At 35.9% G+C, this 13,614-nt stretch overlaps 1 protein-coding gene across 2 annotated transcripts in view; it reads right to left on the reverse strand.

Annotated features, from left to right (window-relative positions):
• Positions 1-13,614, reverse strand: part of bcam (basal cell adhesion molecule (Lutheran blood group)) — a 53,467-nt gene that overhangs the window by 11,174 nt on the left and 28,679 nt on the right. For both annotated transcript variants that reach the window (XR_013785668.1, XM_079444787.1), the window contains exons 2-5: positions 4,394-4,521; positions 4,051-4,264; positions 1,589-1,665; positions 1,354-1,450 (exon numbers count right to left, since the gene is read on the reverse strand). Coding sequence is in view for 1 of the 2 variants with exons in the window: in XM_079444787.1 (XP_079300913.1) it covers positions 1,354-1,450; positions 1,589-1,665; positions 4,051-4,264; positions 4,394-4,521 (516 nt within the window). In the remaining variant the exon portion in view is untranslated. The remainder of the gene's footprint in view (positions 1-1,353; positions 1,451-1,588; positions 1,666-4,050; positions 4,265-4,393; positions 4,522-13,614) is intronic.

Genomic DNA, 13,614 nt, shown 5'->3' on the forward strand with positions numbered 1-13,614 from the left:
ATTTGGAAGCTGTTGCTGTGAACCCACATCATGCAGTCAAAGGAGCTCTCTAAGCAAGTGAAACAGACAATTGTTAGGCTTCAAAAACAAAACAAATCCATCAGAGAGATAGCAGGAACATTTGGAGTGACCAAATCAACAGTTTGGTACATTCTGAGAAAAAAAAGAATGCACTGGTTCAGCAACATAAAAAGGCCTGGACCTGCACGGAGGACAACAATGGTGGATGATAGGAGAACCCTCTCCAGAGTAAAAAAAAACCCTTTCACAACATCCAGCCAAGTGAAGAACACTCTCCAGGATGAAGGTGTGTCACTGTCAAAGTCTACAATCAAGAGAACACATCGCGAGAGCAAATACAGAGGGTTGACCACAAGGTGCAAACAAATACAGATTAGACTTTGCCAAAAAAACATCTAAAAAAACAGACCACTTCTGGAATAGCATTCTTTGAACGGCTGAAATTGAGATCATCCTGTACCAGAATAACAAGAAGAAAAAAGTATGGAGAAGGCTTGGAACAGCTCATGATCCAAAGCACACAACATCATCTGTGAAGCATGGTGGAGCAGTGTGACGGTATGAGCATGCATGGCTTCCAGTGGCACTGGGTTACTGGTGTTTAACGATGACGAGACAGAAGACAGAAGCAGCCGAATGAATTCTGAAGTGTATACTCTCTGCCCAGAGATTCAGTCAAATGGAGCAAAGTTGATTGGACAGCGCTTTATAGTACAAATGGACAATGGCCCAAAACATACAGTTAAAGCAAAAAAGAGGATTATTCTGCAATGGTTAAGTCAATCTCCTGATTTCAGGATACCCGACTGAGCATGCATTTCACTTGCTGAAGACAGAAAGACCCACAAACAAACAACAACTGAAGTCTGGTGGATCAACAAGAAGATAATGCATTATAAAAAATGTAAACAATTAAGACAGTTAAATGTTTTTATGTTATTTAATTAGCATAATAATTGATTCACATTAAATATTTAAATTAATATAATAATTGATACTTTTGACCATTTTCTTAAAAATGTTTAAAAGACTAAATTATTAAGTTAATTTTATAAAACTTTTTTATTTTTGTGAAAACCTGTATCTTAACTGTAAATCATGCTTTTTACAGTAATTTTACAGTTTATCTACCATTGCCCTACCCTGCTCATATGGTATTAATTTTATTTGTGCCTGTCTTAAAAAGTCTTAAATTTGAACTTAAAAATCCTGCAGATACCCTGATATATTTACACAAAATCACAAATTTTTGGTCTTCCCAGACTTCAATGGCCAGAAAAGATATTTTAAAGTAATTTAAAATTCTGAGGACTTTTTTGATCCTGCACTTACTTTCCTTTTGGTCCTTTACTTCAGGCAGAGGGGTGGCATCTTTAAACCAGATAATACGAGGCTGAGGGTAAGCATTTCTACTGATGCACTTGCCCACCTAAAAAAAAACACCACACTCTGGATATTGTTACAAGATTTCTGACAAACTTCAAGTCATTGTAACCTTGCACAAAATGAATTTACATTTAAAGGCTTACAGCTATCACATACAGCTATGATCATATGCAAGACTCACCTCAGAGGAGGTGCCAGTTTCGCGACTGACGGTAATAGCCTGATTATTTCCTGTGATTGTTGGCTTCTCTGGAGCAACTGTGAAAGGAAAAGAAGTTAATTTAAGTTAGTTAACTTAAATCAAGTCAGAGATATGGTTTCCTAAACAATTGGCCATATGAATACAAACACATTGAGGGGGAAAGTCACTGAAAGAATCATGACAGCCAATGGCTCTGACAACACTACACTGAATGTATACCCAGGATGCCTTGCTATAATGCTCCTCTTCATCACGGAATCATTATTTTATGTATAACTGCTGCCACGATCAATAGAGATGTGCACAGAATGTTCTTTTAAATAAAATGCAGTTTACCACCTGCTGCCTGTGGGCGGTAACAGCGTAAATTAAATGTGCCAGGCAAATTGTGCTGAATTTTGAGAATAAGGCACAACATAATGAGCCTAATTTGCATGCAAAGGTGTGTTTGTGCTGAAAAGAATGACATTCACTCAATTTAAATGTTTTCTCCAGCTAAAACCAGATTGCATCTAGTAACAAAAACTTATTTAGGGAATTTGCGCCCACATTTTCCAAACGGAAACATGAAAAAGTAGTTAAATATATAAAAAAGCCATGAATCAACACTATGACACTTCTAATTCCCTTTTCAAATCGAGCTGCAAGCTCTCCCCCACCCACCAATTCACACGCAAGGTCACCATATCACTGCTCCCAGCTGTCATCTGGTACAAAAATAAACTGAATCCTTTTTAATAACATCAGCAGTCATGCCATTCTTCCAAGAATGTTTAGTTTCTCAGTCTCTCTTCTTGACGCATTATCTTTCTGAACCAAAGCATTTCTCTCATGTCTTAATCTTTTTCAAAATGTGTTTGAAAGACACTTTAAAAGCAGCAGAGAACATGTGTGAGTTTGCATGGAGATTGATGTCTCTTTCTCTCTCTACATAAGGACATGTCTCTCTGGTGCAGCCATTAGCTATGAAGCAGGTCACATTGTTTTCCAGTCCCCCTGCTCTCATTCACAATTATTAGAGCCATTACTGCCCCTCTTGCTCCATGCAGTCTGGGGTGGAGAATGAACAAAGAGTCCGTTTTGCTGTTTTCTCTGGTCTGCACACACACACACACACACACACACACACACACACACACACACACTATCCCACGCAGCCTATGCCCTCCTACACACAAACAGTTGTCTAGTTTTTCATAAAGTGTCCCCATCAGTGACCCCATCACACACAGCTGGGGGAGGGTCTCTAAAGAAATAATGAATTGCTGAGCAGGAGGCTCAAAGTTCAATACAATATAATGCAGGCCAGTTAGAGACATGCAAAGTAAATTTAAAAAAATCTATAAACTGTGATAAATTAAATATTCTATAAATCATGATATAAATACACCATGTACCCTAAGGTCTATAATATATAATATGCATAGTGTTACACCACATTTTATAGTAAACCCAAGGTTCATTCTATGAAATAAATGACATTTTAGTTCTGAAAATGTGATTTTCAATAATTGATGCAAACACACACACACACACACAACAAGGCTGCATTTATTTGATCAAAAATACAGAAAAAATGTGATATAATATTCATATTATGAAATATTATTACATTTTAAAATAACCGTTTTCTATGATTCAAAATAATTTTTTTTCTTTGATGGCAAGAAATCATTCTAATACGGTGATGTGGTGCTCAAGAATCATTTCTCATTACTATCAGTGTTGAAAACAGTCGTGCTGCTTAATAATTTTGTGGAAACCTTGATAATATGATTCTTTGTTTACAGAAATAAAATAGAACGCTCAAATAAACAGCAATGATTTGAAATAGAACAAATTGTTTGTAATATTTTAAATGCCTTTGTCACTTTTTATCAATTTAATGCATGCTTGCTGAATAAAAGTATTAATGTCTTTTTAAAATATTTATATATTATTTGGAACACACAAGGAACACGTTTAGAATATCTAGTTCAGCAATACACAAGCATGCAGCCTCTTCAGAAGACACACCTCACCCCATCACTGATTAAAAGTTCCTAATGTAAATGTTTTCTCAGTGTAAGATCAGACTCCCAATGCTTTGCATCTGATCTGGAATCGGCGAGGTATGGACAGGGAGCTCTGCTCTCAGATCAGTGGCCATTAGTTTAATGCTTAATGCACATGGAGCTCTTTGGCTCTCATAACCCTTAAAATGACATCCATCAAACATGACAAGTGCAATCACTCTATTAATCAATAGTGTCAAATGCAATCTGTACAGCCATAATTAACCCAGGGCAAAGTCATAAACAACACCCAGGACTAATGAATAGGGGTAAAAGTAGCCGATTTAGTTCATGGAAATCGCAGTGGACCAAAATGCTCGGATGAAACATTCGAAGCTGATAAGGAGGGAAGAAATATAATATGTATTCATTTTCAGTCAGACTTACAGAAAACCTTGACCTGGGTCTTATCTTCAGAGAACCCTACAGCTCCTGCAGTCACTTGGCAGATGTAGATTCTCTCATCTTCCACCATGACTCTGGAGATGGTGATGGACAGATCGTCTTCCATGGTTAAACGATCTGTCATTGTTGTGCCTGCATCAACACCAATACCTTGTGGAGACTTGAAAGCAATTTGCTTTCTTGCACCTGCAACCTCCTGAGGATGATGGGAACACACATACATAAATGTAGCACAGCATTTTACATGAAGAAATGCAAAACAAAAAAAAGATATCATATGGAAAAAAAAAATGGTATATTCTTATAAAGTCATTTGTGTACTTACAATCAACCACTGGACCACAATGGCAGCACCTGGTGCAGATGTGGTGTAGCTGCAAGGCAGTTTAGCAGTCTCTCCTTTAATCACTTCCACCTCTGGAGTCACCTTGACCGTGACTGAAGCCAGACATACTGTAAAGAAAAGGGAAAAGAGACAAAAAAATTACATGTGTGATAGCAATGATGGCTATTTTACTGGACAGTTAGACTTGGTTTTGGCGGGAAGGATCGAGGGCTCGATAGGTGGCAGTGAACAACACTCATAATAATTTTCCAGACGGCTTTTCACTGCAGCAGCCTCGGAGTCACACGCAGTGAGAAATGATCCACACGCTGAGAGACTGAAACAGTCATTGTGTTCCCGCTGCCTCCAAACATGAAGCCCAGCTGCACAGAACCAGGTGCAAGAGAGAAAGAAAAAAAGACTGTCGATAACCCTGTGCTTTCATGAAATCGGGTAGTAGGAGCATATTAGGGAGTCCACAGTGGGACTGGGCGATATATTTTATAATTCAATGTGTTTTCAATTATTTTAAAGGCAACCATTAGTATTTGGTCATCAAAAATCATTTTCCTATTTAAAGCTTGACTCTTTTGTAGTTACTTCGTGTACTAAGACCAATGGAAAATCTTGTTGAAACTCTTTGGTTATTTTTGATGACCAAATGCTAATGGTCTAATCGATTCAATGATCTATGCTAAGCTAAGCGTGCTACCGCCAGACCCGGAGATCGGCTGAATGGATTCAAAAACGGTAAAACTCAACTGTTTAACTCTAGGGGAGTTGTAAAATGAGCCTATTTCCAAAAAAGTGGAGTGTTCCTTTAAAGATATTTTTTTTTATTATTATGCAGATGGCATATGTGATTTATACATGGCATATGTGAATTAAAGATATTTTAAAGTCTCTACACTTGCCAAGTTCAAAAGAAGAAAAACTTCTGGTAAAAAACTTGAAACATAAATGTTTTTCTATCAATTTAGACCAACTAAAGCATGCGTGCAGAAGAAAAAAAAAATCTTACTGACCCAAACATTTGAATAGCATTGTAGATGAGCACATAAAAAGCATATATATATATATATATATATATATATATATATATATATAACTATGAAAAACATGCCTTGATTATTTATTCACTAGATTTTTCATGTAGCAAACATTTTAAATCTTACGTGAAAATAATAGTTCCTCTGATCGAAAAACAAACACCTATAAATATTAAAGCTAATGTGGCACAGTTTTGAGCTACTCACCAAACTAACTTATTCCGTAAATTATGTTTTTCAAAATGTCTTCCAATCTCAGACTACTTATGTTATGTAATGAAACTCAGATTAAGAGTCCTTTTGTGTGTATGTGTAATATGAGCATGGAGTTGCCTTGTTTGGAAAGATCACAGGAGTAGTGTGGCATCCAGACAGACAATAATCTCTAGGATCCTCCCTCTTCCCTAGATGCCTCTGGCTGATAAACAACACACCCGCTAACAGATTCTCATGACTCCCACAGAACCCAAACAAACAGCTCATGACCCCTGTAATGTGTTATACATTACAGGCTGTATGAGGGGTTAAAACCAGTTCAGAAGAAACAGTGAAATAAAGAGACCACTTTCCCTTTAAAACTGAATAAAAACAACACAGGGACCAAAACACACCAGTCAGATCCAGAACGACTGTTTTAGTAGAAGTGCTCCGCATTTGCACTCAACAAGAATGAAATGAGCTGATATGAACAGTCACATCATGACCATAGTAAAACAAAAATGCACTACAATCCAGTAGTATTTTCATTTCATTTCAGTTCATTTTATTTCACAAATTAATACAACCATTGTTGCCCAATGTGCTGTACAAAGATAAAGAAAAACATTTTCATAAATATACACAGACAATAACATTGTATATTTAGTATAGTTTTATGTGTGTATGTGTGGGTGTGACATTCCTCCGGTGATTGACAGAATGCTTCAAGTACCTCTGTATGTAACAGTGGGGTCAAAGGTCAGTATGTGTTGACATTTACAGAGCACAACTCTCGAACTCCCATACCAAGTTATCCTCTGTAGTCTATATTACAGTCAAAAAACAGCACTCTTGTCTTTTTCATTTCCTTTCTCATTTTAACCCTTGATTTGAATTCATCTCCATCACTTTCTATATGGCCCTGTCTGAAACCGACAGCCTTAGCAGTCCATTCAGTTGTGATATATTGCATTATAGAATGTGTTGTAATATCTGCTGTGAGTGAAGAGTGGTCCAAGTGTGAAGGCAGAGGCCATCGCAAGGAGTCAAGTGCATGTTCTCTGTCACTGCATCTTTTAATGAAGTTTAAGTGAAGGTAATATTTTAATGTTAACATTAAATTTTTCAGCTTACATTTTAAATTAATTATATAATAAATAACATGTTAATTATATTACTTATATAACAAATACTACATTTTATTCATAATCTAATTAACCTAACACTTCTGAAATAAAGGACTTTGCATTTGGGGGTTTCTCAGCAAATTTCTTATGTAATTATATTGATTGATTCTATTTAATAAATCAGTGTTTAATGTAATACATTAAATTATCTTTTTAATTGGTTGACTGGTTTGTAGCTCTAAGACAGACCATTTTATGCTCCTTAAATCGTATCACTTAAAAAAAAAAAAAAAAAAGTGCTTTGGAACAATCTTTATATCTTTGTGTTAAAACTATCTTTATTTTTGAGGTTCTGTTTGGTGCCTCTAAATATACAAAAATTACATATTGAGATGTCCATTATTGTTTGATGAGGAACTATGAATGTCCCCATGAAAACAGCTAGATGACATCACCTCAGAGCAAATCTCATCGGTCAGAACTATCCATTAGAAATCATTATTATTATCATTATAGATTTTATTAATATTTCATTAGTTTTTTAAAAATTTTATTAATTTTTATTCCAGTTACTTATTTTTGCACATCAAGTTACACTAAATGTAAGTGAATGCTGCCTTTGCAACTATAATAAAATAAGGTTTTTAACATTTATTTATTTTAACAAAAATGTTTTTTATGGCTTTAGTAAAATAACCCTGAATATCATGATACCTTGCTTGGTTTGTGATTGTTATCCAAACAAAACTGGAACCACTGAATGTTTTTATGTCTTATCTTTTTAATAATAACTGTTTAAAATTCACCCCTATTCCACATTCTCTTTTTTATTCTCACTACTTAGATTTGATCAATAGGCCTACTACTTGTCCACTCGTCTTTTCTGCCTAGGGGAGCAGCTGAACAGACAGAGGGGCAATTAAGGGGCAATTAGTGCCTCCACTGTTCAATCTCCACCTCAGCAGGGGCTGGATGGGTGCGGTCAAGGGCACATGTGGGTGGGTGCGAGTGGTAAAGATAATCGGATTTACAGAAAGAAAGAGAGTGCGCGTGATGAAGCAGATGGACAGGAGACGTTCTGACTGTGAGCAGCAGACACATCGACAGACACTCACACTGAGAGGAGACCGTACACATACACACACACACTCACATTCCGTATTTATGAAGCGCATCAGGTCGCCACACTTCATTCTGAAAACTCAAGGCAGTTTTCAGACGGATAGATCATTTTAGTACCACCAATTTCTGGCAAGAGAGTTACAGACAGAACTGGGCCAGTCAACTTCAGAAAGGAGAGCTGCCACAGTCAAAGGCTGCTGATGTACAGTCCGCCTCAAGTTCTGCCCCAAAGTGTTAACTGAATACTGTCCTCACACACACGGTTGGAGAAGAGACGCCGCTGTGAAAAGAGCCAGCTGCCTCTCCACTTCAACTTTTAATGTCTTTTTTATTTTTCCTCTTCTTACATCTAGTTTTTGTCTTATATATATATAAAATCACATTGTCTCTTGTTATACAACACTTCTTGTCCTCGTTTGCATGTTCCAGACAAGACTGTTAGTCTGTATATTAGTGGTGGTTACTCTTCAATAACACTTTCCACAGGTTACATCATTACGCCAGTAGGTGTTGACAAGTGAACCTCATCTTGAGTGAGTCACTGAATCATTCAGTCAACTGATTTGATGCAATTTAAATTCACCATTAAAAATATATACAATTCTTTGCAGAATGTTGCAATGTTTGATTTAAAGATTTATCCATGCACATCATCATCTTTTTTTTTTATTCACATGCCCTCTAATCCATACTCAAAACATTAACATTTACTTCAGATTTTAGTAACAACATCTCTTTTTTCATAAATTTCAGTTCTAAACTGTAAAATTGACAGGATTCTGTAAACATGTTTACATTTTTATTGCATTTTTACAGAATTATTCTGGCAACCACAGCTGCCAGTTTATTCTATAAAAAGGATTTTTTTTTACTCTGTACTATGTAAGCAAAATCTTTTTACACTAAATAGTGATGAATACTGTTTGCACTAGGTATATGAAAGCAAGAAATAGCACCTTGTTTATACTGTGCAAATATTAATGTTATTCACACAAAGTGTAAATTTAAACATTTAGCACTATGGGTACATTTTTTAAAGTTATAGTGAGTGAGTCAGTGCCATTTTTAATCTAACAGTGTAAACCCCCTTCTACTTTATAACCTGCTTTCATTAATATTCTGGCTGGTGCCACACAAGCACATACAGAGGGATTGATGTATTATACAGATGAATGGTGTGTATATAGTACCTTTCCACTGAGTGCACATATAGTACACTCACACAGACATACAAACACACACAGATCTGACATGCGGAAAGGTGATCGCTCCCTCATGGGCAACAGCTTCAAATGTAAACTCAATTTTCCATTAACACCCTGTCATCTTCAGTCCTTTCTCTGAGTGCTCAAACAACAGTAACAGTGGTTATTGCATGTGCTCCGAATGCTGCTCAAATGGGCAAAGCATGTTTGAGTCTGGCTCATAATTTAATAGCTGATAATAATAGCTGCTTTGCAAAATCCTACTCCCTAATCATTTCAAAATAGCCAATAGATCAAAAAACAAAGTATCTCACACTCCTTAAAGCTGTGTTGTGGGGGGAAAAACTATGAATTAAAAATGAATGAGTTTAGTAGTACTGCATTTTTGGATGCTCCACACAGAGTTTATGAACTAAGAGAGAATAGTGTGTCTCGTGAGAGCACATTTGACGTGTGGTGTTTGTGTGAGTGGTTGGAAACTAAACCAAAGACTGTCAAAGGAGCCCTGTGGCTGATCTTAATGGTAGTAGAAATAGTCACATAAACAGAAACACTGCTGCCCACAGCACTGTAAAAAAAAAAAAAAAAAGTTGAGCCAACTTTTACTTTTTACAGTGAAACTACAGTATTAATAAAATATAAGATAATAATCTGTCCTCCTAACACGGCTCTAAAAGTGTCTTCACTCTGCTACAGTATTTCTATATCTGCTTGGCCACTTTCAGTTTGCTTCCATTTTCAAAACAATGGACAACCTTTATTTTTGCCAGTCCTCGAAATAACCTTCCTGTTCAGACGAGACAGAATGGATGAACTTGTCTAACTGCTTGTGACAGTAGGTCAGCACAGCTGAGCAGTTTCATTAAATCCAAAGTTTCTGTATAAAAAACTGCCTCTGCTTGTCATTTACACAACCGGAGAACTCGAACAACACCAGGCTGAAATCAACCCTTGAGAGCAGTTGTGATTTTATGCACAGCAAAGATTTCAATAAAAAATCTAATCAAAATACCACTTTCTTAATCAGTACATTCACTTTTTTTCTGGTGAAAATGTTAAAAAAGGATCAATTCACTTGAGAAGCAAAACTGCATACGATATTACCTTTAACTTTTCAGAGAAAAAATTCAGAGAATTTATGAATTAAACTTTCATTTTTTCATACCCCACTGGTATACTTTTTTCTTAAGCATAAATCTATCTAAATGTACTCAGATTTCTGCTTTTAAATTCTCTAATAAGCTCTGGTTTAACTTTAAACTTTAATTAATTTAATAATTGCTTATAAAAGCAGATACTTTTACCCATTGAATTTTCCGCTTTAAATTTAAAAAAAAATACCTCGAGTAGGGCTTCTGGACACTAACTCAAGCAGACAGATGCTTATATTTAAATGAAATACAGAAATACATTCAGACACAAATCATGCATGAATATTCATAAGAAAACAACCACCCACATGCATGTACACAAACAGGAAAAGTGTTAACCTTGTTAACCCTGATTTTTGTGGAGGGCTGCAATTTTCGGTGATGATGTTGTGCTGAACATTATTGCTATGGCAACAGGGAAGCAGGACTTCCAGGGGGATACAAGTGAGTGGGAAGGGAGTGGGAATATCAGTAGTTACAGCTGGATGACATTCACTACTGCAGATGCTGACAGCAGATGTCAAGACTTACCATTTCAGTCCTTTTGGGTTATTTCATGTATTCATAAGAATTTAACTAATAAACAAATAATAAAATTGTTTTCGTTCTTAAAATGAAGCAGAAATTAAATAAAATCTAAATATTAGATGAAAACTTAAACCTAAATCAGAATGAGAAATGTTGCTTTGACAACTAACTGAAATAAGTTTATATTTCAGTCATAATCAATTACTAATTATTAAAATAAAGCTAAATAAATATATTCAAAAGCTAGTAAAAAAGGCACATAAACTACTAAAACTTAAAAAAAAATACTGAAAATATAAAGATATCTACTGTATTAGTATTATTAAACACCTAATAGAGTAGTGCATGAATAAGTCTAAAATAAATAAAGTTTTTTTTCATATTTGAGCTTGACATTTTCATAATTTGGATTTAGAACAACCATGGTGAAGTATTCTTTTTTTTTCAATATAAACGTGTAAAATAAAAACAAAACTGATTTATATAATCACATTCAGCATGCAGACTCACAGGACTTCAAGAAAAATATACAGCGTAAAGTAACTTCAGGACAGGAAATGGGTAGAAAATTTAGAACTTCCTTCCTGACATCTTCAAATAAGCTGCCAAATACAAAATGAGCAAACAGAAGGCCTGCTATGAGCATGTGTGTGTTTAATGGATGTGGAGGGTGGAGAGGGGCATGATGGGTCCATGTACGTCCTGACATCAGCCATCACTGCCATGATGAGACAAGAACAGGTGCAAGAGCACCAACAGCAGCTGCTGGCTCTCTCACACCCTCAGTCACAAGGCAAAGACCAGGGGGAACAGAAAAAGACAGACAGACATACACAAAGAATAAGAAGTGAAACTGGGGTTGAGAAATAATAAGACATAAAAGTAGCAGGAAATTGCTAAAAGCAGAAAATTTTAAAAGTCAACTTTGTTTAGTCTACCAATATAATACTTACAAAAGCAATAAAGTTTTTCCATTTCCCCTATTAATAGTCATCTATTAGACCCTCAAACTAAGACAAAGTTAAACCATGTGAACTTCATTTTCCCTAGTCAGGCCTTCAGAGCATTGTTTGCATCTCCATACACTTCTTGAAGTGTGTGAGCCAGTCCCAAACACCAAATGCAGACATTATACAACAAAGAAAGGGGTGCTTTCTGATTTTCAAGCTTCCATGCTAAGATCAATATATTTTACATCGCTTAATTGATAATTCCTGTTTCAGTCAAGTGCATGACTTCCATCAAGCAGAAAGTGGTCGCATATGAAGCACTTTTGTCTCTGGTTACACTACACTTTCGCTGACATAAAACTGAGGTTTGAATATTTAACTTGAGCATTTAGGTTTAACTGACTGAGGTTTACAGACTCTGTGTGTGGTCAGAGTCTTCTGCTAAAACAGGACATCAAAAGATTGCGGGAATTTATCTTTTGGCTCCCGCCGAGTGCTACATTCCTCCACCTCATGCATCTCTCCCTGCCGTTCTGTTCTCATTTTGGGACCGCGGACCTGTGACAAATGACACTAGAGTATATATTTACAGTCATGCTTCACATCATTCACTAGCCTTACACACTTCTCTGCACTTCACTCTGGTAAACAAATCTCCACCCATTCCTTTTTTTCACCTTTGCTTGGTTAAAATTGCTGTGAATAGCTATTTGCAACATATTTTACTTCTGTTAACTGATACATTTCTGAAGTCATCTGAATGGTGTAAATTTACATGAGACTGTTCTCATGGTACTTTCCTTTAAAATAGTTTTAATTATATATGTATTCGTAGTATACTTGGCATGAAATAAATATATTTCAAATACATTTTAGTATATTTATTTTTTACTAAAGTTACATTAGCATAAAAGAAAGTCAGAAAAGAGCACATTATTTTGTGTCCATTAAAAATTACAAAGATTTGCTCGAGGCCTTAATATACCACACAAATTTTGCCCAGACTTTTGCCCTGATTTGTAGATTGGAGAAGTTGCGAAAGTCAGAGCCAGTCGGCAGATTTTGGCAGTGGGAGATTGAAAAATATGGTGAAAAATTGTGTAGTGTCTGATGGGCACAGACACATTGTATCTCACAGCAACAAGTGTTGAATAAAAGACAAACATCTGGAATACCTGATCAATTGTGCACAATAAAAGCAAGAATGTGCATTAAGAAAGTAAAAACATGATTTCATATTGACTTTAAGTTCATATTTTCCATGCCCTTGCTCTCTCAATGATATAGTCTCTATTTTTCCTATAAATAGGTAAAGAGTCTCCGTCTCTTGATCTCTGAGGATAAACAGTGTGAAGTAGGCTACAAGGTCAGTTCACGCTCTGTCTTTTGTTCTCCCGGCATTCCACCCCACTACTGCAGTCGTCCTGACAACAGCGTCACGAGTCGAACAAATTCAATCTGAGGCCCGCCGCAAACGACTACATGACATGAAAGAGAAAAGACACGTTGGAAACTACTTTTACACAAATAACAGTGAGCGGATCGCATTATGATGATCTGTACAATGAATAAATAAAAGATGAGAGTTTATTAAGCATGCACTTCATCATCCTACATTAAATCTATGTACAAGATATATTAAAAGCTATCCGATACTGTTATGCATCTATAATTTATAGTCTGGTTAGTTAGGCTGGTGCATTTTGTCTAAGAAGGTTATGCTGCAAATCTTGAATTAATAATTTAGACAAAATATGTCCTCTGCAGCCAACACAGCTGATGTTTTATTCTTTTTTTACTTAGTTTTTCAGTAGGTTCGAATGCCTAAGAGAGGAAAATATCCCGCTCTATCTTAGAAATGTGAGCTTGCACTACAGAAATAAAAATAGAA

The sequence above is a fragment of the Barbus barbus genome, assembly GCF_936440315.1.
Source record: "Barbus barbus genome assembly, chromosome: 21".
In the NCBI taxonomy this organism is placed as follows: domain Eukaryota; kingdom Metazoa; phylum Chordata; class Actinopteri; order Cypriniformes; family Cyprinidae; genus Barbus; species Barbus barbus.